Genomic DNA, 27,394 nt, shown 5'->3' with positions numbered 1-27,394 from the left:
TGTTGGATTTGGCTTGATAGGATGTGTGTGTCTGAACGTTTGTGTACCACAATTGTGCAGAAAATGATTGTGAAGGATGCTAATTTGCTCCCTTTTCAATGGTTAATACCTTAATCTGACAACTAATGTCTTGCCTTGTCAGTGAGCTCTAGCCTGCATCTTTGTCTGGATTTAGAAAAGTAATTTACAGACTTAAAATTACTTGCTTTTACCATCATTTTGCTCCATATTGAAAGGATAATTTATCAGCAGATATGCTTGTCCTGTGTATGCTGGTTATAAACTGTGAAATACCTTTTTCTCTATTACTCCAGTCAGGCTTGCTTGCATTTTGAATATCAGTCTTTTTTGGACTATTGGTTTGACACACAGCAGGATATACATTGATGTCTCGGGGCTTTTGATGGTGTTGTCTTCTGTTTTGTACATGGAGTCTGTTTGAGATACCCATGTTCTGCTTTTTAATTTCACAGGATACAAATTTTTCCCTTTACATGCTAAAGAAGGGCTCACCGTGTCACACAAATACTATTTCACAGATTGTGAACATCTTTACCTTTGTACTTAAATGGGGATTTTCAGAGGAGCTGTCGAAAGTAACCAGTGATCCATCAGAGGAAAAAAATGGTATTTTTATAGACTATTTTCAAGGTACATGTTTGTGTTTTTTGTTTCTGGCTTGTGCTGGACCTTCTTTTTATTGCAAGTTAAAACATTACTAACAGCCAGCAGTGCTGTTTTCCCCTAAGACAAATAAACTGAGGTTAAATCATTCTGCTTTGCCTCGTGTTTACTGTCTCAGGTGTACCACTGCAGTTGGTATATACTGATGTTGTCCTTTCCAAACAGCTCTATCCTTTTATCCTGGTGATCTGATAACACTCTGAATATCAGGGGGCCCAAAAGAGCCTGAAACGGAGAGGATCCCCTGAAAAAGTTATATCTTCCTAAATTATTATTCATAGCAAAGATGAGAAGGTGAGGAACGGCGCAACCCCGTTTAATGTGAGTTGAAATGAATGCATATGGATTTTTGAACTTGGCAATGTCTTTCTAAATGCTGTTATACATAGTATTTTATAGCTTCTTAGGGAAAGCTGGAAAACCTGGTGGCTGAGGGTCTCGAGAGAGACCTACCTGCGGTTGTCCAGTGCTGTAGTCTGCCACCGCGGCTGGGCATTGAGCACCATGGCTAAGCCCTGCTGTGCATGGCTTGGCTGCGTGCAGGGCCATTTTATATATTGGGATGCCATATATTTACATATATGGCATTTATGTATGGTTTGGTAGGGGACTGTCCATATAGGCACTGGGATCTCTCCCGGTAGAGAAGGTGGAAGGAGCCTGCCTACGGTTTGAGGCAGAAGGTAGCTGGCAAGGGGGCATGGGCATCCTGTGGGAGCTGTGCTCTGGAGGAAAAATGAACCCTGCGGGGCTTTCCTGAATGTCCCCTGGCTCTCTCCAGTTCCCTCCGAAGCAAGGCTGTTACCCTCAAAGCCTTCATCGCTGTGAAACGGCCGCTGGTGGTTTTGAGCCGAGGTTAAACGCCGTGTCCACGTTCAGAAAGGTCCTTGCTCCATGCGGCGTCGGTGGAGAGCAGGATGGATGGGATGTGTTTTCTGGGATGTGGAGAGGTGGTACACAGAGGTGAAGCTGCTGTTATGTCTGGCACGTTGTTTATAGTAGGGTGGTGGCTGCTGGGACTGTAGTGCAGGAGCTAGCAAGGTCTTCTAGGGGCTTCTTCAGGGGCTGGTAGGGAGGTTCTCGAGCTGCAGTGAGCAGAATGACTTTCCTCCCTTCCTTTCATTCTTTCTTTCCCACTTTTTTTTTGCCTGTCTTATTTATTTGTTTGATGTATTGGTGACTCATTTCTGCCTGGGAACAGGGCTAAGCCTAGTAGAAGATTGCCCGAAGGCATCCCTGGTCGCTGCTTAAGCATTAATACTGCTTATAGCTCACAACTGCCTTTCCCACAGGGTCCCTGTGAGCAAGCTTGTCCTGCAGGGAAAGGCGGGACATCATTTCTTCATCCTCAGTTTATTCTCTTTGATTTTCAATTCTTTGTGCTTTCGGGCCTGGGTCCTCTTAGCCCTGGTGCTGCTCTCCCAGTGGGGGTTGCTGAAGTTGAGCAGTGGGAGCAGCGTGCAGCCAGCTCAGATCCCAAGTGGAGGCATCTACGTGGGGTTTAGTTGGATCAGAAGTGTGCTTTGGGAGTGAATCTCCCAACTATCCTCGCTTACTGTGGTTTGGTTTACACTGAGGAGCTGTCTTGGTGCACTTGGGCTCAACTCGTTGTCGATGAAACTTAATGGAAAGATGTGCTCTAGCCCAAATGGGCACCCAGTGCATGGAATTGGGCTCAAGCTGGTCCTAAGGAATAAAAAGCCCTGAATCAAGTCTAGCATTTTGGTCATCCTCCCCAGATGTTTTGCTCTATAGGTCTTCTGGTCTGTGCTGTTTGCTGACGTGTCTATACCTTGTTGGTCTCCTCTTGAGCACTGGTTCTTTGCTTAGCCACTGAGCCTGCTGGTGACCCTACCCCAAAGTCTTCATGCTGTTTGCTAGCTCTGGGTACTTCAGCAAAGATGCCTGATTCCTCATTAGGACGTGTTCATGTTCTCCGTCCTATCACAATCATGGTTCTGGTGTGGCATATGGCTGTAATAAGTTGTAAGTAACTGCCTGATTTGCAGAGATAAAAGGTTGGATATGCACCAGGAGCCTTAACGGGGATCTGCGCTTGCTGGTGGCCCTATCAGTGATCTGGCCGAGGGGATCGAGCACACCATCAGTAAGTTTGCAGATGACACCAAGCTGGGCAGAAGTGTTGATCTGCTGGAGGTTAGGAAGGCTCTGCAGAGGGATCTGGACAGGCTGGATCGATGGGCTGAGGCCAGATGTACAAAATTCAAGGCTCGGTGCCGGCTCCTGCACTTGGGTCACAACAACCTCATGCAATGCTACAGGCTTGGGGAAGAGTGGCTGGAAAGTTGCCTGGCGGAAAAGGACCTGGGGGTGTTGGCCAACAGCCGGCTGAATGTGAGCCGGCAGCGTGCCCAGGTGGCCAAGAAGGCCAATAGCATCCTGGCTTGTGTCAGAAATAGTGTGGCCAGCAGGAGCAGGGCGGTGATCATCCCCCTGTATTCGGCACCGGTGAGGCCGCACCTCGAGTACTGTGTCCAGTTTTGGGCCCCTCACTACAGGAAAGACATTGAGGTGCTGGAGCGTGTCCAGAGAAGAGCAACAAAGCTGGTGAGGGGCCTGGAGCACAAGTTCTGTGAGGAGTGGCTGAGGGAACTGAGATTGTTTAGCCTGGAGAAGAGGAGGCTGAGGGGAGATCTTATCACTCTCTGCAACTACCTGAAAGGAATGAGGGGGAGGTCGGTCTCTTCTCCCAAGTAACAAGAGGACATGGCCTCATGCTGTGCCAGGGGAGGTTTAGATTGGATATTAGGAAAAATTTCTCCACCAAAAAGGCTGTCAAGCATTGGAACAGGCTGCTCAGGGAGGTGGTTGAGTCACCATCCCTGGAGGTATTTAGAAGATATGTAGATGTGATGCTTAGGGACATGGTTTAGTGGTGGACTTGGCAGTGCTAGGTTAACAGTTGGACTCGATGATGTTAGAGGGCCTTTCCAACGTAAATGGTTCTGTTCTAAAGAGCAGCAGAAAATCATCAGGCTTCCTTGGAAATGTTTCCTTACAGAGTCCTAGGAGCGATGTAGATGATACCAACAACACCTGGATTTAAGCTGTGTCTCAGATGGTTCCTGGGGCTTGCCACTGCTCAGGAGCAGATGTAGGGCTGGGAAGCACTTGCATTGCTTCCATACATGTGTCAACACATCCTGGGTTTTACGTGGCTGGGCAGGTTTCCCATCTTCTCCTGCTGTGCAAGAGAAACATCTGCCAAGGTCGTGGCAGATGAGCTCTTGGCCATGGCCAGCCGCCTTTCGTGGACTTTGATGGTCACTTGCTGAGGGTGGAGCGGGGGGATGGAGGAATGGGAGTCTATTCCTTTTCAAGTCACCGTTTGATTTCTTTTTCTGGGACTGGGGTCCCAGACATGCAGCTGAAGGGAGCCTCAGGCCCCTGTCACTTTAGATCACGTTTGTTGGATAAACATGCCTTAACTGTAGGTTTTACACTTAAATTTTTACAGCTGCAAAGGGCCATATAAAAAGCCCCATAAAATTGCCTGGATTTATTTGGCTAAAGACTGCACTGGGTACATCAGCATCTAAATCCTTATTCAGCTTTTATGGTGCGCTGTTGCTCTCGATACAAGCTTGCTTGTTTTCCCGTGATTTTCACTAATGCAGGTTTCCTTCTTGCTGTATTTTAAACTAGCCTAATTAGAAATTTTTTACTTCTGCCTTCAGAGCCTATCTGGGTAAACCCATCTACGGGGCGTGGGCTGCTAACACAGGCTTACTGTTGTTTAGCTTATCTTTCCAGCTTGAATGGTTTAATAGGTCAGTCAAGTATTAAAATGGGATTTTCACTTGGATATAAAATCTTTTTTAAAGGGCATTTTTTTTTCCTGCAAACGCTTCGTATTCTCTGCATCCTTTTTGCTCCAATGGAAGGTTTTAAACTTGAATATGATTTCATATTTCTCTTTTTTCACCTGCCTCCCTGATGCTGTGATTATAAGGCATATGTCAATATTTGAGAGGAATAAATTGCTGATGACTCCAGCTTCTGTTTAGTTTTATGAATCATCTTGGGGTCTTATGATCTCAGCAACTGCATTAGTGACTTGTGATCTCTGGCAGGACTGCAGCCAGTGTGCCGCTCGGTGTTGGACTCCCTTCGTTCTGAATATTCATTACTGGTGTTTGCCAGTTGCTTACTGATTGCAAAACCTGGACTTTCTGGAGCCGTGAAGCAGCAGAATGACTCGAAGCCGACTCACGCTCCCCATTTCACGCTGGTGCTTGTCAGAACTCACCACGTGCAATGGTTGGGGGATTTCTAAATGGCTGTGAGCCATTTTATCCTCTTTCCCTACTGGAAGAAGTTCTGCACATCTGCATGTCCCCCAGTCTGTCAGTGCAAGGCAGAGGAGGCACTAGTTGTGTTTTAATCTTTCGTTTTCCATATGTTCTCCCAGTTCGGAGGAAGGCTGAGCGCAGGACTGGTCAATGCCCGAGACCGTCAATGCCACCGCATCAAAGCTGTGATATCTCTGCTGCCCCACCAAAAGTCACCCCACTTGGAAACCTATGTCATCCCTGCTTTGCGGAGCTGCTGGTGGCCTGGAAGCCCCCACCCGGGCTTTGCCCAGAGTTTCTTTTGAGAGATAGGCCAAAATGAGACTAAAGAAGAGCAAAAGTGATGGAGGAAATCTTTCCTCATTTGCCCAAGTGGTTTTAACTCTTACTATTTGCCAGGTAGTGGTAGAGTGAGGAATTAATGGGATGTTGTATTTGTTTGTGTCGGGAGAGCACAGGCATCGTTCACATTGCTCCCTTTGGGTGGAAAGCAGTGGGCATGAGCTGTGCCTGCAGGGTTTGATATTCAGCAGCTGGGTGAGCATGGAGTAAGCATGGGCTTCAGTGCCGGCGTTTCCATCCTCTGAGGATGAGCCCAGCTCTAGGTCTGCAGCTGTGAGCATGCAGCGGTGGTGGACTGGGCTGCCTCGCACAAAACCGGGGAATTGCGTTATATTTTAGTACAAGCTCAAACACAGCGTGTACATGTGTTTCTCAGAGACTTAACATGATATGACTCTGCTGAACTGCTGAAGACATTTGTTAGCTGCCCTACAACAGCTTTCCCTTTCTCTCTTCCATCTTTTATTTTCTGTAAGGAGAACACGATACGCTAAATGATTAAACTGGGTTAGATTTATCTGCGGACGTTTCCCCTTCAAGCTGTGGCACGTGGCCATTTCTCATCTCTCTGCCCGTGTTCAGGTGGGAAGAGGTGTTGATTATATGGGAAATATATTATTTCTCTCTTCTCTCCTCGCAGGTGTTTACAAAATATGGGAAATGCTACATGTTTAACTCAGGAGAAGAAGGACGGCCTCTTCTTACCACGGTTAAGGGTGGGACAGGCAATGGACTGGAAATCATGCTAGACATACAGCAGGATGAATATTTGCCAATATGGGGAGAAACAGGTAAGACCTTCTTTTTCCTCCTACAAACATGCATGTACTGGTGATTTTTCTGGAAAGACCATCCCATCCTTCCCAGCTAGTGTCTAAACCAGCTCTTGAAAGCAAGAGGAGCTCAGTCTGTACAGAAATCAGTTGCTTTTCTTCTCGGTGTCTGCAGCTGCCAGTTGGGACCAGCATTTCCATAGTTTGGGATGCCAAACTGGAGTGTCATCACCTGTCCTGGGACAGTGGTGGGCATTTGTGGGTGACAGGAGGTACGGTGTCTCCTTCAGATGCTCCAGCATGTCCCTCTTCCCTAGAAAGGCATTTTTGGGAGGACATGTTCAAGGTGGACCTCCAGCTGCTGTCTGTGTTTTCCTCCTTGAAATCTGGGGACGTTCGTTGCCCTAATTGTTGTCTTTGTGTGGGTTAGAGCTGCCTGGGTAGACCAAGGGCTCGGCTCATTGCACTCAAAGGATTTGGGATGGACGACATCTGTCCCTTAACGAACCCAACTGGGTCAGGCATCTTATGAAGAGCCAGCGTGCTGCACTGCAGCCCTCTAGTCCTGGCACAGAGAAGGGCAGAAGGTGCTGAGCAGAAAGGCTGGGGCTGTGGGCTGTCTCGTAGGTCTCGTGGGTTGGGGCGACAGCACTGGGAGCGGATGTGGAAACGCTGCCGGCTGCAAGGGCAGCTCAGCAGCTCCCGTCATCCCGACTGAGCTGCCGTGGTCAAAGTTGCTGGCAATGCTGGTGCCAGTTTCTTTAACGAACCCTGCAGCAAAACCAGCAGGTAGGAGGCTGGGCGCTGCGAGAGGGGTGGCATGGGCAGGGGACAGCATGAGGAGTGGCACGTGCCACCAAAGCCACCCGTGTACAGCAAGCCTTATCAGTTCTTCAGCAGTGGCGGCTGCTGTTTTCGTGAACCCACGTTGACATTTTAAAGAAAACATTCAAAAGCGTTGGAAAGATTGCCAGCCACTCTGTTTCTTTGGCAGTTGCAAGGCAGAGCGTTGCAGTGGGAGTTTTTCAGGATGAGGTTGTCTGTGTTTATTTTTGGGTATCAGGGAAGGGAGAGGAGCAAATATCACTTACAGTTTTGTGTTGCCATTGCTCTGTCATCCTGTGCAAGTGAGTCCCTTCAAGCAGCTTTCAAACTTCAGCTCAATAGCAAAGGGGAGAGTTGGTTGCATTCATTCAAAACTTAAAATTTATTTGTGTTTTTTAAACAGATTCCCACAGTCCCGTCAATCATTTAAAATTGCACAGGCTTTTATAGCAAGAGCTTTGCTTTCCAGTTTTTAGCTCATACTCAAAGTCAGCCTGATCTGGCCCAGGTGAGGGGGAGGAGACGGTGATATGAAATAATGATTTCTGACTTGTTGCATTTGTCTGAAGTCTTGTCCTTTTAAAGGCAAACCAGGTTCACAATACAGAGTGGGAAGATGAAGTGCATCTTCTACCTCTGATGCTTTATCACTTACGGGCTGCCTTGGGGAAGCTCCTGGGGGCAGGAAACCACCAGGTCGACAGCTTGGGGATGTAGCAGGTACGAACAGCCACACCACACGCTCTATATGTACAACCTCATTGGGTTTTGGACCCCTCTGAGGCTCCTCATGGAGACACAGACCTTCTGTCACACCCTTCTTGCTTTAGGCTTGCTTTTTGGAGCTGCCTTTTGGACGCACTTTAGGAAGAACCCATCCAGAAATGCGCTGCCTTTAGAGCTGTGCTTTTCTAGCGCTGCGATGCTGGGAAAGGCAGATCGGTCTCAGCTGGGTAAGCTGGACTCATTACACAGGAGACAAAAAAAAGAAAGAGGCAGGTGGAGAAGTAAGCTGGGAGGACAAAAGATGAGGGAGGAGGATCAACTAGGTCTCGCTTTTGCTGTCTGGCAGGGAATCTGGACAGGGGAGCCTGTGGCAGTGGGGAGGAGGGTTCCAGTCTGGTACCTCCGCATCTACGAGCATTACTGCTGTCCAGAGGTTAGGTGGGATGGCAGCTTCTGCTCTGGTCACTCCCTTTAGACAACTTTCAAGCCCTGCATGTGGCAGAGAGGTGCTTGAAACCTGGCCATGGCTGTGGACTTGAAACCTGAGAGGGGGAGAAAAGCGACCCCAAATGCATTCATTTTTTTTCAAAAATCTTGCAGCTTTTAGGGTCTTTTGAGTCCAGACTTGGCTTTTGAGCACACGTGGAAGGAAGCAATGTACCCTTTTGATTTTCAAGACGCCCCTGATGAAGTCCTGCCCTCCCATGACCTAACCAGAGCTAATCTCATGCATATTTAATTTAAATTTCCACTCAGCTAAAGGTTAGAGGCATAGGGAGGGATTTTCATGTTCCTAGAACCGAGCTGATATTATGGGGCTGGATTGCGCTAGGATAGTTGTTAAGGTCTCTACCTGACCATGAAATGCTATAAGATTCAAGGCAAAACTATATAGCTAGGGTTCTTGATTTGGTTAAACTGTATAGGAGAAGCTCCTGGACTTCATTGCACGCAAATTTGGCCATGTTCTTACAGGTCCATGTAGAACTGGTACTTGACTTTGAAGCTCATAAAACATTAATCTCTGCCTTTCAACAAGGGATGTTTTTATCCTCCACATTCGTACAGCACCTTGTACAAGCTGTCTTCAATCTTCATTGAGCTCTCTGGACACTACCAGAATAAAAATATTAACTATAGTGGTTAATAGTTGCTGTTCCCATGGAAACACTTAACTCAGCTCTTAGTAGGTAAGTGAAGGAGTTGATGATTTCCAAATATTTGCATAATAATGTAAATGTGTTTGGAATTAAATCTCCTCAGCTGCTACCACTGGGACTGTGCAAACTTGGCTCTCCAATGGAAAGCTTTGTCAAGGGCACACAGCTCTTAGCAGTGAACTTCAACCCTTGCTATGGAGAGGGATGGGGGCGGACATGGGGTGAGATCTTCACGTTACAGTGCCAAAGCCACGTGTAGGCATGGGGAGGTCCAGCCATGGGGATACCTCCAGGACGGAAGGAGTTGAGTTAATATCTCCATTATAACCTGAGTTGTTCCATTCACTCCTTATCTTTTAACTCTTTAGATATTTCTACAGACTAGTTTTGCGGCTCCGTTCTCCCAGTAGCCATCCTGTATCCAGCAACTGCTCTTTTAGTTGCCTCCTAGGCAATGATTTTTGTGTGGTTGGGTTACTTGACCTTTTTTCTCCAGTTTCCAACTTCTGCAGTGTCCCTTAAATGTGGCTGCTCAAACCATTTCCTTTCCCAGCTGGTTGTCCCGTATTAATCCAAGTTTTCCCAGAGCTATCTGGAGCCGTCCCCACCGAGCTGCTGTCTCAGACATGGTGTTTGCACCCCGTTAGGGCTTCACAAATGCTGAAAGTGGACCAACCTCTCCCATCATCGCAGGGAGGTCTTCACGTGGAAAAATACGCATTTCTCTGGCCCATTGTGGTGGCCTTGGCTCATGCTTCCTGCAAGGGTCTGTCTGAGAGAAAACAGCCACCTAAAGAACCCTCCAGGCCCCAGTTTACTGCCTCTCCATCCCAGCCATGGCCAGGACACCCCATGAGACCTTTTCTCCTGCACCCTGGGTCCCTCAGCCCCTCGTTGGCACAGAGCAGTTATGGTTCTGTTAGATGCAGGGCTGATTTTTATCAATGCCAAGTTCAAACGGTGACATCTTATTCTGTATTTAGTCTCGTAGCTGCTTTGCTTTTTGCTCCAGATTTGGAGATGCCATAAAACCGCATTCTCCTTCACAGCCCTGCATGAAAATAGTTGGCGCATGGACTGAAAAAATCCTGATTTTTGCTGCTGGCTGCATGCCTCAGGATCTCAGCTTTCTTTTTTAAACTGTTCTTTGCAATTCAAATAAGAAGTGAAGAAGGAAAATATTGGTTCGTAGCTTGGGATGGGGCTGCTCCGGGAGCTGCCGCCACCATGTCACATTGGCATATGCTTTGTAATACAAAAACTGATTTAATTGTTCCTGACTCGGCAAACAAAATGAAGTGTATTGTCACTCTAAAAAGACCTTTACCAAGTATCCATTAATATCTTGGGAAGCTGAAATACCTTGTCTAACAAGTTGCTTGTAATAGAAAAATACACCTTTTGCTTGACTGTCTGCATATGCAAGCCCATTATTTGAACATGTTAAATTTATGTGCAGTCTAATTTTGGAATAGCAAGCATACACAGACTGTTTCAGTCTTGATTTTCAAGTGCAAAGAAAAGGGTATTTTGACTGTGTCTGGATGTCATGGCATCAGGCAGCCTTGCCATCTTTGGGTGTGCAAAAATATTATGTCAGGACTGTCAAAATCATGAGGCGCGTGGAAAAAATGACAATAAAAAGAGATGGAAATCTGTGTCTTTTGAATTTTACACTTCTAGAGTTTATATTTTCTGGTATTTTACTTTAACCATGAGCGTACCAGACGTGAAAAGAGTTGGGAAAATAATTTGTGGCTGAAGTCTTCACATCATCTTTGTGCTTTAAAGAAAGCGTTAGATATTCCAGGTGGGAATCATGATGCAAACAAACAAAAAACCCAGCAACCCTGCATGGACGTAAAATGCAAGATGGAAAGGTTTATACCGGGGAAAACTCTTTCCAGTAACCAAGAGGGAAACGGCAAACCACAGACTCGGAGTAGCGTAGGTGGAAGCTGCAGCCACTCGTACATATGGCACGGAGTCTCCCAAATTCTGCGGTTACGCATCTTTGTCTCACAAGATTAGGCGCCAGGGAGTGGCGGGGCTGCGGAGGGTGTTTGTTTTATTGCACTTGATAGGGAAAGCGGCAGAAATGCAATCAAATTAGTAAAAGAAACTCTAATTTATAGCAGTGACTATTTGATTGGAAAGGGAATCCACTTCTGGTTAATCTTTCTGGAGTGGCCCAAGGTATTATATAGTGACCTAATATAGCAGCACAGTAAATTGGAAATCACTCAGGCTACAGGGCTGTAAATAAGAAATACAATCAGAGAGTTCTGCGTTTGTGTTTCAGAAATTGTTGGATAAAAACGAACATTTCATACCAATTAATCAAGTAACACGCTGAATAAAAAAAGGGGGATGAGAAACACGCTATAAAATTCCACTAAGAAGCAGCATGAAATCTATAAAGCTTGAGGCTTCAATCCACTTAGGAGACTATCACGTACTATTATGGGCTGCTATTATTTAACTTGATAAAAACCACGGGCTACAAGCAAGACTTTTGATCTAGGTCACGCAGAGAAAGTTCTCAAGCCTGTTTCCTTCACACCCAGCCCATTTAGATTGCAATTTATTATTTGTTTCCCAGCAGGGCTCCTTTGTGCTGTTATGAAGTGGTGGGTACCAACCCCTGCCATCAAATGGTGGATGCGAGGGAAGACCATCGGCTGGTGGCCAGAGGAAGCCCCTCTCCAGGGGACTGTGGTCTGGGAAAAGGAAAAGCCGACGGTGTGTGGTGGGAGCTCAGGGACTCTGCCGTGCTCGAGGTGCTGGATGCTCACCCTCCCTCTGGGCATCACTGCGGGGGGAGCTGAGGCATGTCTGTAGCATTAATCCAAATTAGCCAGAGGTGCAGGTGGTCTCGGTGGCATTGAATTTCCATGCCACTGCTTTTCTTCCTCATTAAAACCGCCTTAATTCCGCTGATCTCTTTCCATTTCCAAATTGAATTCAGATAAATTGAATTAGCGTGGCTTTAATTTTGAACCAGAGCCTTCACGCAAGCCCTGATGCTGTAGAAGTTAGATCAGATTTGTTTGCAGCTGCTGGCTGTTCTTGGAAGAGCCGTTTGGGTCCTCCTTGAGTCCCTAGAGGGAAGAAGAGTGACAGTGGTGCCATCCATGCTGAGCAGCGCTTCTCAGCCAGCCCTGACCTTCCTCCAGCTGTACCTCTCTGGGGACAGGCTCACGGTGGGATGCTTGAAGAGCAGAGACGTGGCTTGGGACATCACGCCAACACCGGCACGAGCCTCGCTGCCTCGCTTTCTGCACAGCTTGGGATAGGTGATATTTTAGAGAAGGTATCTCTCTGGTGGCTTTTTTTCTGGCAAAGAACAGGTTATCAGGGCTCTGTTGAGGGACCTACTGCCTGCTTTGGGTTTTGGGATCTGTAGTGGAGCATATCCAGCACCTGCCTGAAGTTTGGGATGCTCCAGGCGTCAGACCAAAGGGATTTGCAGCACAAATCATCCACATTCACTCTTTGCAACCAGGACCACGGCGATGCTTTTGGCTCGAGACAGGGATGTTCCTTCTCATTGCTCACGAAAGCCCTGATAACTTCTGGGATCCTGCAGCTGAATCGCTGTGGAGAGGACTTGGAGGGGGCGAGTGTGACCACAGGCAGATGCGGGTGGCTGGAGGCCAACGCTGCCAAACCCTGAAAATTCATCTCGCAAAAGTTTACTGATGCGGGCGCAAATTGAGAGCGTTTCCATGGTTTCTTTGATTTTTTTTTTCCCCCTGCCCTCTAGGATTTTGTGCCAGGCAAACCAGACTTAAACAGCATTTCCGTGCTGCTGAGATGGGTCTGCGGAGCATTGCTCCTGCTGCACTACGGCATCTTATTGCGAGGATTTTTACAGCAAGGAGGGACAGTTGATTTAGCTCAGGGGTCAGATGTGTCCTCCCCCTTCCCCAAAGCCTCCCCAGCCCCGGCACTTGGTCTCCAGCTGTGCAGCCTCTGTGCACAGTGCATTAATAAGCCCAAGTCCTGGAGCATTTGATTTGCCAGCTGTGGAGAGGCACAAAGCACTCACTGTCATTTACTTCTGCATATTAATAGGATTAGTGGCGGTTCTTCATAAATCCAGGCCTCCTTTTGCTTACAAGGGATCTGAATTCAAGTGGTGGAGGAGGCAGCCGGGGCTCCCCCAGGTCATGGTTGCAAACTTGCCAGGCTTCTGGCATGGTCTGAGGGGCTGTTTCGGATTTACACCACAGGGAATCGTCTGCAGGCTTTGAGCCACCGGCGTTAACCGCAGAGTTTGGGAAAAAGGAAAAAAGGCACTGGTTTGTGCATCTGCTTCATGCACAGCTTGTGGAGTTCAAAGTGGAATAATTATAATTAACATAAAACTCATCTCTAAATATAAAATAAGTAGGAAATGACCTGGGAATGGAAGAAGTGATGGGTAGCAGCAGGTATGCGCCATGGTAGGATGGTGGGCTACAGCAATGGCTGGTAATGGCTTGCACGGGAATATATTGTACGTGTGTTCATGCAAAACCCTGAGCACGTTTTAAAACGGGAAACTGCTTCCTAAAAGTCCATGTGTTAGTGCTGACTCCAGGGCTTCTCAGAGTTTTTGCAATTTCTTTTCCATTACAGGGATGTTGCGAGCAGTTGCCTCCTGCGTGCAGCCGCGGCTGCCTTAGGGCAGCTTTTTTGCAGATGAAACTCTTGTTTGCCTTGGAAGGGTTGGTTTTCAATTTCATTTATCAATTAAAATAAAAAAGGAAAGGGAAAAAAAAGAAGAAAGGCAGGGCAAGGTGTGTGTAAGAGTAACTTGCCTTCTCCAGCACTTTTCAGCCTGGAGCGTTTTCACCAGCTGATTAACAACCCATGTGTGTGCGTGTAACAGCGCAGGGGGATGAAATGCTGCTCCCTCTGGAAGGAGGAAAGACCAAAAAGACGTTTGTTATTCACTATAAGAATACATGATGGTTTAAGATGCAGAAAATGATACTGAATTAATCTGGAAACTGCAGCAGGGACTTGGGGAGCCGGAGCAGGACAGCTTTGCTTGGCATTTAACCAGGGCGCTTGGGTTAAAGCCCTCTGTTATTACAAAAGAAGGATCCCGAGATCCTGAACTAACAACTTTCCCTCCTGATTAGCTTCAACTAATCTTTTATTAAGGAATGCCAGATAAAACACACCAGCATTTCACTGCAGTTTTATTTGCGGTCTTTAGGGGATGTGGCAGTGTGCTACCTTGCTCTCGGTTGTGTGTGGGGCTTCGGTAGCTGTTGGCTCCTAACGGTCTGCAGGGCACTGCACAGATTTGGTGATGTCATGCTGCGGCAGCGGTGGTGGACATCCCTCCCCAGCTCCTCTTCCACCCAACACCTTGTCTTCCAGCAAGGCCGAGCAGAGAAATGAATCTTGGCTGTCATTGGATTTCAATTTTTGCAAGAGCTTAGAGCCCCAGAAAGGCACAAAATCAAAATCTGAGTTAAGTCAGGACAGCCACAAAGCCGTAAACCTGATATCCCCCATCACCAAGGGTGAGCCTTGTGTATCGGCTGTTCATGAAACTGCGAGGTTTACTGGTGGTAATCGGTGTGTTCGGAGCCCTGCACAGACACCTCTGTGCCAGAAATATTTTAGATTACAGTCTGCAGTGAGAGCCCATAAAAGCGATGAAGAAGATTGAACTAGGATAGTAATTTGTTGCATGACATCAAACTCATCCTTAGAGAGTCAAATTATCCTCGCTGCTTACGTCCCTTTCTGCAAAATGAAGTAGAGCTTCCCATGCATAAATCTCCTCTTGCTTAAATGTAAGCTATTAAATGCTACCACAAAACGACTTCTGCTGAACTGCAGTCAGTGCCGCAAAGGGAGAACACTGCTTACTTGAAATGGTGCAAAAGGTTTAGCATTAGCAGGCAGCAATAGTTAGCCAAGGCAATAGAAAAACACCCCAAACCCTGATGACACAGGGTTGATTCATCCTTCTGAAGACTTGAACGTCCAAAGAGATAAATGGTACCTATAAAGCAGCAGTGACCTTGAGCAGAAACAACACTGAGGCGTTTGGGCCAGAAGAACTCGTTGCTTTTTTGCAATAGGAAACTCTGATCTCAGATCGACTCATCAAAGGCAGCTTGACCTTTAGGAGGCTGGTTGGTGTCACCTAAAGGGAGGCGTAAAATGTGCTGCATCTTGGACCTTTTCCTAATGAGAGCAAGAATTCATTCAATTAGCCAGGTTTCCCAGGGAGAAAAGGTCAACGTTATTTCCACCTTCCACCAGCCCCCTGACAACCAAAGCATCCACAAAATTAGGCTGCCACTAAAAATTAATTGTGTTTGCCTGAGCATACTCATCAATAGCGCCGGAGTGAAGAGAGGCAGCTCAAAGGTTACTTGCGTTTTTGTGTCTGGGCTGCGTCATTAAGGTTGTCACATAACCGATATATTCCCGTTTGCGGTGAATTGCTCTCTAGGGCCTCTCAACGTTATCCTGGAGCTGGAGAGAGCCAACGCAGTTGTTGAAAAAGCTGTTTTTTCTCTTTTGTGATGTAGCAGGTACTGCTGTTTCCATGTGCCCAGGAGATTGTCAGGGGTTGATCCAGGCTCGGATTGCCCCAAGGATTGATGTTGGCCATCCAGCACAGCTTGTGGAATGAAAGGACTTGAGGCAGGGGAGATTTCAACTTGGTATTAGAATCAAGTGGTTGGTTGGTTGTAATAAATAGGGGAAACGTTCATTTGTATTCAGTCTTTAAAGTTTGGGATTTCTGAGCACAAAAGAGGTGGGGTTTTTAGCCATCAAGAAGGATCACCTCAACAGCTTTGGCAGCTGCTAAGCAGACACGAGTCTGAAACGTGTGGGTTTTTTGCAAGGGATTTCCTCACCAGACAGCACAGGCGAGTCAGTAGCATCCCCATGTTTTGTCCATCATGAGCTTGATGCTGAGGTCCCAGCCCATGAGCTTGTCTAAGGTGCACATTTCAGAACCATCCTAGTGCAATCAGCACATCATGCAACATCCACTAGGTCCAATTTGTGCCGGTTTGGCAGTAAGACACCCAGAATTAAAAAAAAAAATAAAAAAATCACAGTGCTTGTCTGCTGCAGGTGTCTCATCTCCTCCTTTCCCAGCACCCAGTCCCCTATACAGACAAATACATGCAGAGCAGTTAAGACATGGCTGGGAAAGCTGCTCATATTCCTGTGCTTCTACTTGAGAAGTTGTGTGAGCTACTGCGAGAGCAAGGCTTTTTCCTTTGTAGGACTGGTATTAGCAAGCACAGTGAGACGTCTCCAGTCACATAATGTTGTTAAACTGAAGGCTGTAAATATGTATCAAAGACTTAATGAGAAAATCCTTTAAGGGATGTAGATGCTTCAAGAGCTTTTCTTAAAAAAAAGCTCCAAAGTCAGGAAGTGTTCATTTAAGGCAAAACTAAACGAATATAAACTAGGAGCTGGCTTTGGGAAATCTGGTAAAGCAGAGATAAGGCACCTAAAATCAACGGATACATGTTCCAAAGCAATGCCATGCCGCATTAAAATTAAATACGCATTTAATGCTGCAGCTTTCATTAGCGTCTTTGTGGCTGGTGTGTAAAGTTAAATGTCCGTAGCCGAAATATGAGCGCTCAAAATAGCGAGAATTCGTGGGGTACTAAGGAGACACGAGAAAAAGCCTGGCATGGCCAACGTTGCAGCTATCGGCCGGTGCCTGGGTGGCTCGCGCTGAGGTGGCAAGGTTTGGGGGCTGCTGCCTACAGCCTCAGCTTTTGCTGTCCCAGGAGCTGCAAAGGTGCCTGCAAACTTCTGATTTTTTATTGCTGATTTTTCTGAGCACTGGGAGTGAAGTATTGGTGACTGTGGGAGGTTTTGGAATGCTCTCTGGATGCACTGGTTTTACGTGAGGGTAATCCAGGTCATTACCCCCTGTCTCTGGTCTTGACCCTTCTCCGAGTGTCTTCGTTTCCCTCCGGGAAGACAAAGAGCTCAGCGCATACTAATCAATCTCACAGAGGTACCAGGAGATTTTGTGGCTAGAAAGCTCTTTGAAGATAAAAGTCTTTTGCAAGTGCTAATTAAATTTAATTGTATTAATCTCTTTGGTGCAGGGATCATCATTTTGCTCCGACTTTGTTCAGCCCGTAGCGACACGGGCTCTAGTTGACGTTTGAGACCTCCCAGGTGCTTCCTAAGGCAAATTGCTGTAGTCCCCACGTGGTGTAAAGCTGTGCTGAGGATGACGGTGGAAGGGTTTTCCCCTCCTGTAGATGCTCTGGAAGCGTTTCACTTGCGCTGAGCAACGTGAGTAGAGCCCAGCAATCTTCTCTTAAAAACACCATTGCTTCAGCCAGCTCTGAAGGAGCAAATAATCTGTCTTTTGTGAGATATGGAGCAAATAAATGGAGCAAAAATCTTTCCTGAGATAATGCAGGTCTTTGTGAAAGAAATTGAGAAGCCCCGGTGCCCACACCCCATGTAGGAGTGCTCCATGAGGGTTTGCTGCAGCTCCTGGTGGCTGCTCCTGACCTCATCTCATTTCATCATCAGGCAGCATCACCAAATTTTCATTGGCCTTTCGGTTATGGCTCTCTCCTTGCTTGTTTACAAGACAAAATAGCCAGTGGTCCATGTTGAGCATCTCTGTCAAAGAGCACAGCTGTCTCTGGTTGCACTGTGTCTCATTGCAGTAATACAAAGTGCTCAAAGGAATCACAGATGGCAAAGAGCATCTCGAGCCTGCTTCTGGATGGCTGGAGAGCAGGTGAAGACTATCTCATCAGAACAGAAGAGCAGAAGGGAAAAAAAACCCAGTTGTGATTAATTATTCAGCTTTTATGGAGGTTAAAAGAAGGGCAGGAAAGAGTCAAAGCTCCTCTCTCATCAGCTTGCGAGCAGTGCATTTCTGCCGCTGTATGTGCTAGATCCCTGATGGTCTGATGTGTGGAGGAAAGATGAAAAGGGAGAAAAAACCTTGAGTGTTGCAGGGTCCTTATCGGCTCTGCTGTGTCTGTGCTGCCAGAGCTCCAGCCGTTGCAATGATACGGTGGTGGCGCCTTGCTCCAGAGTTACCAGCACCAGCACTGGGCTTCACTTGAGGTGGTTGGAATGGGGAAGGAGTTGACACTCTCTGGTTTAGAGAGGGTGAAGGGGAAGTCCTGATAAGTCTTCAGGTATGGGAAAGACTAAGTTGGGGAGAAAGGGAGGGACAAGCCGTGGTGGGTAGGTGAAGGACGAATGGATTTGGGTGGTGGGGAGGACACTGCATGAAGCCCTGGAAAGATGTCTTCTCTTCCTGTTCTCCCTTGTGTCTGTAATGGAGTGAGGGAATCCCATCTTCACTGGAGGCTTTAGGGACAGGTTAGACAGCAGTCCATCGGAGGAGGCTGGGACTGCCGTGCTGCAGCCCTGGGGGAGGAGGTTGGGTTTGGAGGTCTCATCAGGGCTCTTCCAGCCCCGGCTGTTGAGACAGGTCACCTGCAGCGTGATGTGTGGGTGATGTTCCTGGTGACCTGTGCTGCTGGCACGCTGGCATCTTTCTTCTGCTTCTTCAGGACACGTTTCTAATGCTTTCTCATTTTTTGGCAAAGTGAGGTGTGCCCGGTCATGACTGTTGATGGGGCTGGATGACTTTCCTGCTCAGTGACAGCAGAATGAGATCGCAAAGCCACGTAGCAATAAAAACCGAGCTGTTTTAGAGCTGCGTGGTATGCAGAGGCACCACTACCTGTGAAGAAACCCAAGCATTTCGGGGCTATCTAGGGTTGGTTTTGGCATGCTGCCACCACCGATGTATACTTTGCTACCAAACACCCTGCGAAACTGGGAAGCTTTAGGAAAGAGGACTGCGCCTGTGTTTTGTTTATCAATTTTAATATTTTTGTTGTGGTTATTACTTCCACTACTACTACTTAAGGAGAGGCTTATAAAGATTAAGAGAGGGAAATGCCATCTGTGGAGTTTGGCCAAGTGACAAATTATACTACATGATGTCGTTACTCAAATATTTTGGAGAGTGTGAACGGCGGAAAAGGGAATGATTGCCATTGCCTTCTCTCAAATATATACATACAGAAGGAAAAGTCTCTTTTCTTCCAGTGGAAGAAAATCAAAATAGGTGTCTTTGGAAGCAGGGATGTGAAAGAGGTTTCTGCTCTTAAACAGCCCCGTATACATCCTGAAATGTGCCGGACAGCTGGAGGCAGAAGTCCTTCTCTTTATGGGGAAAGGCCAAAGATAGCAAAGGATTCATGCAGGGGCCTGGCGAAAAAGGGCTCTGAGCCAGCTCTGCTTTTACCTTGTGATCTGGTCACCTTGGGTCCAGGCCAAGAGACCTTCAGCTCGCAGGGACGTTGTTTTTGAAGTCTCACTTTCAGGCAAGAAACCCATTTTCCACCAGTTCTGAGCGCCATGGCACTGCACACCCAGCGCTGGCGTTTCAGCCATCCAGCATCCTGTGCAAACTAATTTATTTTGGGACACTTCAGCACCTGTCACAAAGTTGGAATCTGGTCCAGGCTGCTGGTCCCACTGGGGGAGCAGAAGGTCCCCCCAGTTTGCTCCTCTGTGATCCAGACTCTTTCACTGGTGGCCTCTCTCCATGCCTTCCCAGATGTCTTCCTCCAAGACACGCAGGTCATAGAGATTTGACTCCCATCTAATTCCAGGCTAGGGCTGAAGCAGCTCTGTGGTGTAGCCGCATCACAAGGGATGTCAGAGCCGATTCGGGGGAAAAAAATGGCAAAAAATCCTGTTTATTTTGGCGGTGCCCTGATTGAGATGCATTTCTCACACTCTGAGCTCTTACCCAAGCATACTCCCAAGGGAAAAATTGACACATTTTAATGTTACACAGTGGTTTGTTATACACCATCCCAGGAGCCAGGAACAATTTATCTTCAGTGTCTCATCGTAATGCCCTTCAGTGCAGATATTTATTTCTATAATGGTAGTAATGGCCTCACGGGGTTGTTCATATAATGTTGCATGGGCTTCCATAAATATTTCAATAATAAAAACAATAATTAAGCATTATTGCTGCAATACAAGTTAGTATTGAACTCATGAAAGCTGCAAACTCAGAAAAGCAAGAACACTTGTGTCTCTGGCCCCTGGCTCCATCCCATACCACTGCGGCCAAGGGAGCAGGGCTGGACTTTGGACAGGAGTGGGCCAATGCTTTGGGGCCTGGATTTGCTCATTTTGCTACCCCAGGGTGGGATGTTGACACACAGGAGCCTGCGTGAGCCCGGGGCTGTTGCCATAAGGATGCCGAGTGGATCCCATGGATGCGGGGACCCTCTCGCTGTGCTAGGATGAGAATTGAGGTTTCCAGTGGCAAAAGCTTTCCTTGGGGTTGGAGTTTGGGGTCCTTAAAACATAACGATGCAGATCTTTGGAGTCAGGTAAGAGTGGGGAGATGCCAGAGGCAGCCTTTGCATCTTCATAACCCCAATGGTCTGTTTTCCTGCTTGGCTCCCCAATGGTTTCGCTTTCTGGGTGCAAAAGTGGGTGCAGAGCAGGGGCAGTCATGTACGGTGCCCACCAGGATGATGGAGAACCTCAGCCTTTCACCATGAACCGTACAGTCTAGAAGTGAGCTGTGGGGCTCTCCATGAGCCTTTGCAGACAAAATCCCTTCGGGTTTTGAAAGGACTACGCTTCTCCTTGAAGAACAAATGATCATATCCTGGCTCCAGTGCCGCAGTGTGGTATTTAAGCTGTCCATGCTAGTAATACGCTTTCTCTGCAGCCCTGTATTGTTGGCTCCAGACCTTTTGATTTCCAGATTAAATTTATTCACCATCAGTTTATCCTAGTTTGGATTTATTTTTTTTTACAAATATTTTCCTGTTGGTGAAACACTCTGCTCCCGTCTGGTGTTTGCCTTTGATGTATTTATAGAGAGGATTCATAGCCTTCATCTCGCCAGACGACACACAACCCAAGCTGTGTTGGACTCCTCCCAAATGCCCGGTTCCCTGCTCCGCTTCCCATCCCAGCAGCTTTGGTGTGCTTCTTTCCCTGTCTCCATCAAACAGGCTCCGGTGACCAGAACTGATGATGGTATTTCAGATGAGGTTCCACTACCAAGACTCTCTTGGAGTCCCCTCGCTTGCAGACATCATTTCTTCGTGTGTGTTGGCACCCAAGAAGGTGGATTTGGGTGATGAACAGGGTGACCAAGCTCTGAAAGCTGGATTGGAGCCATCCCACCCTCCGTTACCTAAAAAGAGATTTCTCGTCTCAGTAAGTCAAGCAGCCCTGAAAGGATGAGGTGGATAATCACCCATCCCTCCCCATGGGCTGTGGAGGAGCCCTAGGGTCCACCTCAGACTTGATGGTCAACTCTGAGATGATCAAAACACGAGGAGATGAACATTTCCTTCGCTTTGTCTCTCTTGCAAAATCCACCTCATCCCCCCAAAATCTCAGCAGGGTTCAGCTATGCCTTGTGCTCCATCCCATCGCTGTATTTCACCTCCTGCCCTGTCTCTCGTGCTGCCGTTTTCTCTCTGTGCCTTGTGAAAACTCAGAAGCACCCTCTGGTATCAGCAGTGCTGTTTTCCGCTTAAATCTACAGGTTAGAGCTGATTGCTTTTTTTCTTTTTTCTCCCCCCTCCAGCAAAATTCATTGCAACACTGCAGGCCGTGCTAGATGTAATTTTCACAGGTTATTTTTATCAGAGGAAAATATTAGACTGCCTGCTGCCATATGAGATCTGTCTCTGCCCCACCGGCCTTACCGTGGGCAGCGCACTACAACACAATGCAAATATTTTTATATATAGCATCCTCCATATGTGGCGTTGGGGGATGGCAGGAGGAGAGAGGGCTGGTGGGGGGAAACACTGGGGCTTTGTGGGGACAAAGGGAGAGAGATGGAGATGCTGCAAGGAAGCAGTGATGCTTTGGGCTGAAGATGGGACATATAGAGAGAAAGAAAATCCTTTCCTGGTGCATAAAGGGTTCCGTTTTGGTGTGCAGATGATGGGAGTGGTGAGGGCACCTTAGGAGGTCTGTGGGTAGGAAGCTGAGATTGGAGGAGCAGAAGGGACCCTGGGGGAGCATCACCTTGTGCAGCCGCCCGCTCGCCCTGCTTTGGTAACCCTCATTCTGAAAAATCACTATAAAACAGGATGTCATAAATAAGCTAGCAAATAGGCAGTATGAAATTCTCCACTTCTCAGGCCCACAGGCTTTTAGTTTTTCTTCTGTTAAGGTCTAAAATCCATTTGGCTTCTGGGGTAAAAAATTACTAGGTGGGGAGTTTTCTAAGGAAACATGGAGGAACTGAAACTTCTTGTGGAAATGTGTGGAAAAACCTAAATCTCTCTAAAATACCCTGCATCCCAGTTGTTGAAGCATTGCTTTGGATGCAAGACCAAGACATTCACACTTGTATCCCTGAGTTAGAGCAGGGGGGTGGAGTTTCTTTTTATCTTTTTTTCCTTTTTTTTTTCCAGTTCCAGAAAAGTCAGCTATTGATTTCAGGTCTGTCTTGGTCCTTACAGGACAACACTTTGAAATCTCAAACAAATGCATGAGCAGGAGAAGCATTTCCCTCACCAATGTAACTAAAATACTTGGGTTTTTTCCCCACTCTGATAGACTAGCTCTTTCCTGGCATTTTGTTATCATAAACAGCGTCTGAGGCGCATCCTTTTCCATTAAAATAAGTGTTTGCTTAGTTGCCGAGTTCACCAAAGTGCTTTGAAATTACATAACTCAAAACACTGACATTTATAGGCAATGCAAATTAAATAGACATAACCACAGCTATCGCTGCAATTCAGGCAGGGCATGGAGTCAAGGTTTCTCAAAAAAACCTGGTAAAAACCTCTCCGCTTGCTGCCTGTCTTCAAATGTCCTTGTACCGGCAGTAATTTTATTTAATTGCATGCTAACTCCAAAGCTTTTCTATCCAGCCCGGTTTTGCATTCAGAGAAATTGCTTTTCTCCGAAAGGATGCAAAAGCGAATGGGACCAGCTCCGGAGCTGGGCTCTGGCCGCAGAGTCCTCCTGCCTGCGGGGACTTCTGTGCTTCAGCTTCCAGCAATGTGTCCTGGAGAGGGACCAGGAGAAAATCAATAGTTGTAAGAGGTTATTACTCATTGGAGTGGCTGCAGAGTAAGAAAAGCAGGCGGGTGATGGGGAGGTATGAGCCTGGCTCGAGAGGGAAGGCTTGTCCTTGCGGGATAAAGGCCCAGCAGGAACAAATCCTGGTTATCTGTTGGTGGTGCTGGACTGGTACGAGCTCTGCAGCATCCTCCAGACTGGAAAATTAAGCACAGATCCTGTGGAGGAGCTGGACCTGGCTCAACTTGGTCTAATGACCTGCATGGACCTTGCAGTCCCATGGAGGCTCTCGCCACAGGTCAGAGTGGTGGTGGTGATGGGATCACCACTTGGGATGTGACCCACCCCAAACTTCTTCTTCTGTCCTACTTTGGGACTATCGTGCCTTCCCGTGGTACCCACGTTCCCGGAGAGGTGTCGGGATGCAGAGGGGCTTCCTGGAGGCCAGCGATGCTCAGAGCTGGAAGATCTTCCTGGCACCTCTTTGGACCTCCAGTTTGAGAAGCCATGTCCCGCTGACTTCTCTACCAAGTACACGGAGGGGACATCTCCCTTTCGTCAATGCCAAAAGCTGGCTGGACCCCCGGGCTCAGCCTCCGAGGTGTCCCAGTCCCCTCCATCCATCTATCCACCCCAAAAGGGGCAGCAGCAAAGCCAAGACCCAGCCTCGGCACTGGGAAATCTGCTTCCATCTGGCTCCACTACCATCCAAAATCAGCAGCAGCTCTTTCACTGTTTAATATTTCAAGATGTTCTGGGGGAAGCGGTGAGGCTCTGGGCGGGGGGGGGAGGGATGTGTGAGAACTGCTTCTGTGCCTTTAAACCGCGTCCTTTCTTATTTTTATTTATTTATTTTGAATAATTTCTGTCCCTGCGGTGGCAGCAGCTTGCTGAAGCGAAAGCTGGCAGATGGGTGGCCCGGGGGACCGGCACCCCCAGCTCTGGATGTGGGGAATATTTCTCCCCCTCCGGAGGGAATATCTCTCCCTTCCTCACTCCATATTTCTGGCAGCAGCTCCCAGGGATGGAGGAGATACCGGGGTGGCTCCGACCAGCCCCCTGATTTTTTGGCTATCCTCCCTCCCATGGTTGCCCTTCCCTGCCACATGGGATTCCCAAAGGATGCTGAGGTGGGAAGGGAATTTATTTTCCTTCCCCACTAAGAAGCAATAATATAAGCAGCATAACCTGGCAGGAGCAACCCTCCCTGCCCTGGCATGACCCCACCAGTAAAGCAGGTTATGAGACACTTGTTTCCCCACTTTAATGATTAAAGCTTAAGCTTAATAGGAGAAAAGCAAGGAACTGAAATATTCATTTGCTGGCTCCTCACCGTCCAGCAAAACCTCTCTAACAGCTCTGGGCTCGGCTTGCTGGAGACCTGCCGGTTTCTCCTGCCCCGTATATTATGTAAGAAGCTTTTTAATAATATACGTTGAGACATATGGCCCCTCAGATTTAGTATGCAAATGCAATATGCTTAACTAAAAATAGCGGATATGCTTAATGTAGTTTGTTATAACACCTTCTGTTACTTGGTGAGTAATGAATAGCGGCTGCGCTTTACAGAGAGCTTGGAATGGAGTGAGCAGGCAAAAACCTCCGCTCCGGGCTTGCCTTTTGTAGTGAAGGAGCTCAGCCATGTCCTGTCTCCTGCCTTTTCCAGCACTGTGACCTGATAATTAAGTAGAAGATACCAAAATAAATGCTTAGTAGGGGATTAAGTAATGAATTGCTGGTAGGAAAGCCTTGGGTCCCAGCTACGTGTAGTTGTGGCCTTATATCCTGGAGCGTTAGCTTGTGTTTTGGGGTTTATATCCCATACGTATTATCCCAGTTTGTAGGAATCGCACAGTGGTTAAATCCCAGCGGTGCCAGGTGAAAGCATCAGCTCCGTGCCTTCATCCCTTGGGATTATACAGCAGAGGCTTTGCTGCTGCTGTTCCAGCCATGGGAAGAGAGAGAAGGACGTGAGGTCCATCTCCTGCCCTTCCCAAATCTCCCTTCCAGCCTCTCTCTTGCAGGCTCTGCAGGCAGAAAGTTCTCCTCTTCTCTTCCTCTTCTCTTCTCTTTGTACAAATCCCTTCTTGCCGTTGTTTCTCACCAAAGCAAAGACAAACAAACAAGAGGTGGCACGTCGTGATGACAGCTGGGTGACAGCAGTGCTCCCATCCCCTTTGCAGAGCAGTCGAGGCTGGGAAGCAGCCCTCCGTGCTCCTCTTGCAGCCCTGAGAGCCAGGCTGTCTGTACCTTTCAGATACAAGGAGATGAGGTTTTTTCAAAGTATTCTTTCATTAAAAAAAGAAAAGGGGAAAAAAAAAACCCTCTGAAATACTCTGACGGTATCCCAAGAGATAAAGAGGAAGAATTGATTTACCTCTGTAGCTAATACCACTGTCTCGCTTGCCTTTAACACAGGCTGGTGGCCTTTCATGCTGGTAGCTCTTTTAGGTACGGGGCTTTTGGGTTTGTTTTCCCAGAATAAATCTTTAACCTCACAGACAAAGCACCTGATGACTTGCTGTAGTGGAGCTTGTCACACAGTGCTTCTATGCTGCTCTTCATCTGCTCTCCATCACCATCAAAGCCTCCAGTAGCATTCAGATTGTCACTGGTGTGCTGAAGCCACGTCTACCTGGGTTGTCCGGCTCCTGGGTGATGTTTGGGGGGGTGTCTCAGATCAATTCTCACCTCTGTGAGAGAGAATTTGGTCCACCAGGAAACAATCCTTTTCCCCCTGTATCATCCTGACACTTATTATTCAAGAGGACCAGGGAAACATGAAGTCCCTGTTTCAGGTTGTCAGCAGCACTTTGAAGCAGCAAGGTTTGATTTTATAGCTACAGGGAAGGGTTTGTAGAGAGAGAAGCTGGTTACCTTTATTGGTTCCTCAGCTCTGAAAGGGAACACCTGAATTTCCCGTTGGGGCTTGGTTGTGCTTATGTGATCCTATCGTAGCTGCTTATGGAGATTAAGGAGTTGCCTTGGCTCAGTGGAGGGAAGTTACAACACCTTGGACGTGATTCATCCTGCTGTAGACATCTCTCTGGGATGGGATGAATCACTGTGGAGCTGCCTGCCTCACTCCTTTGGTGACAGAAGAAGCCTGAAAATAGATTTAAGTGTCCAGAGCTGGGCACCGGGCTTGCCTGGAGCTTGTATTGGTGCTGTCAGCAGCAGTTGAGTCCTCCAGCAGCAGCCGGGACCTCGGGGGTGTCACTGCAGCATCCACGAGACCCTAGCATGGACTGCGAGTCCTCCGGGCCAGGAGATCATATTGGGGAGAAAATACAGTGTTCCTTGGTGCGCTCGAAGGGCTGCACGGCGGAATGGCACCAGAGGTGACGGCCGGAGTGTTGGGCTCCCAGCAGAAAGGGGACAAGGTTGAGGGACTTGTCCTTAAGAGTAATGGGCTGGGTGATCTCCATCAGTCCTCTCTATAGGACTATAACCTGTAGATTGTAGGACTTTCCATGCTATCACCTTCACCCTAAATGTCACGTACACCTCCTGGAAAGCAGGTAGTGAGGTTTTCTCCTCTCCTGCAGCGGGGACTTGTTTCTGCAGCAGCAACTTATCCCCACTCCCTTGGGCCAGCTCTGGTCCTGCCACATTCTCAGGAGCAGCCAAACCACTCCAAAGCTTGGCCAGATGGATGAGACCATGACAGGCTCTCCACTCCTCTGGCCGCCCTCTCACGGTGGCTTCTGTCCATTTAATTTGTCCTTCTTAAATGCAGGTGAGCAGCCAGGCTGGGTTCAGGCACGCTCTGCACAACCCCGCTGGGACTCTCACTCCTGCTGCATCCGAGCAGGACTCATGGTATTTTTTAATGGCAGCTGCCAGAGCCGATGGTAGACATCTCATTTTCATCCGTGGGGAAATTCGTAGTCCCTGATTGCTCCCAAAACAGCAGCCAAAGCACAGCCCACAAGAGCAAAATACACAGGACAAATTTTGAGCAACTGGTTTTTAGTGGGGAAAGTTGCATCAACTTGGTCTCCTGTCAGACGGATGCTATCAAACCTCCCCGAACCCTGTTGTGAATACTTTTATTTCAGCTTCATTTAATCCTGTTACCAAGCAACTTTAAGTGAAACAAAACACGATGCTTCCACAAAAATGAGCGTGCACAGGGGACCGAAACTGGTTTCGCTGGCGTTAAACTGGTTTCTTTATAATTCCACATTTTTTTTCGTGGTAGGTTTGCAGGTCCTGTTTTCTTATAGTTATGTTTCCATGGCAATTTGGGTGGTTTTTTAATCTATAAATTTTGGTCTAGGAAAAATGTGAACGTTAGGCATGTTTTTAAGATTTCTGCACAGATACAGACTGGTTGAAACAGCAGTTGACTTTCCCGAATCGGGGACCACAAGGCATGTCTTCTGGGTCACTGCAGGTCCCGGCTGCCCCACTGGTGTGATGAGCCCAACATGCTCAGGAGGTGCTGAGCTGCGGGCATAAACCCCGGCGGGTAATCTGAGGACACGCAGCCGGG

The 27,394-nt window shown here is 47.6% G+C and overlaps 1 protein-coding gene across 3 annotated transcripts in view; it reads left to right on the top strand.

Annotated features, from left to right (window-relative positions):
* ASIC2 (acid sensing ion channel subunit 2) overlaps positions 1-27,394 on the top strand; it is a 520,831-nt gene that overhangs the window by 467,018 nt on the left and 26,419 nt on the right. For all 3 annotated transcript variants that reach the window (XM_049801513.1, XM_049801512.1, XM_049801514.1), the window contains one exon: positions 5,980-6,130. In XM_049801513.1, the coding sequence (XP_049657470.1) occupies positions 5,980-6,130 (151 nt within the window). The remainder of the gene's footprint in view (positions 1-5,979; positions 6,131-27,394) is intronic.

This window comes from Accipiter gentilis, chromosome 5 (genome assembly GCF_929443795.1).
Source record: "Accipiter gentilis chromosome 5, bAccGen1.1, whole genome shotgun sequence".
Lineage (NCBI taxonomy): Eukaryota > Metazoa > Chordata > Aves > Accipitriformes > Accipitridae > Astur > Astur gentilis.
Note: the sequence above shows the minus strand (reverse complement) of the source record. Positions and strands in the feature narration are given on the sequence as shown.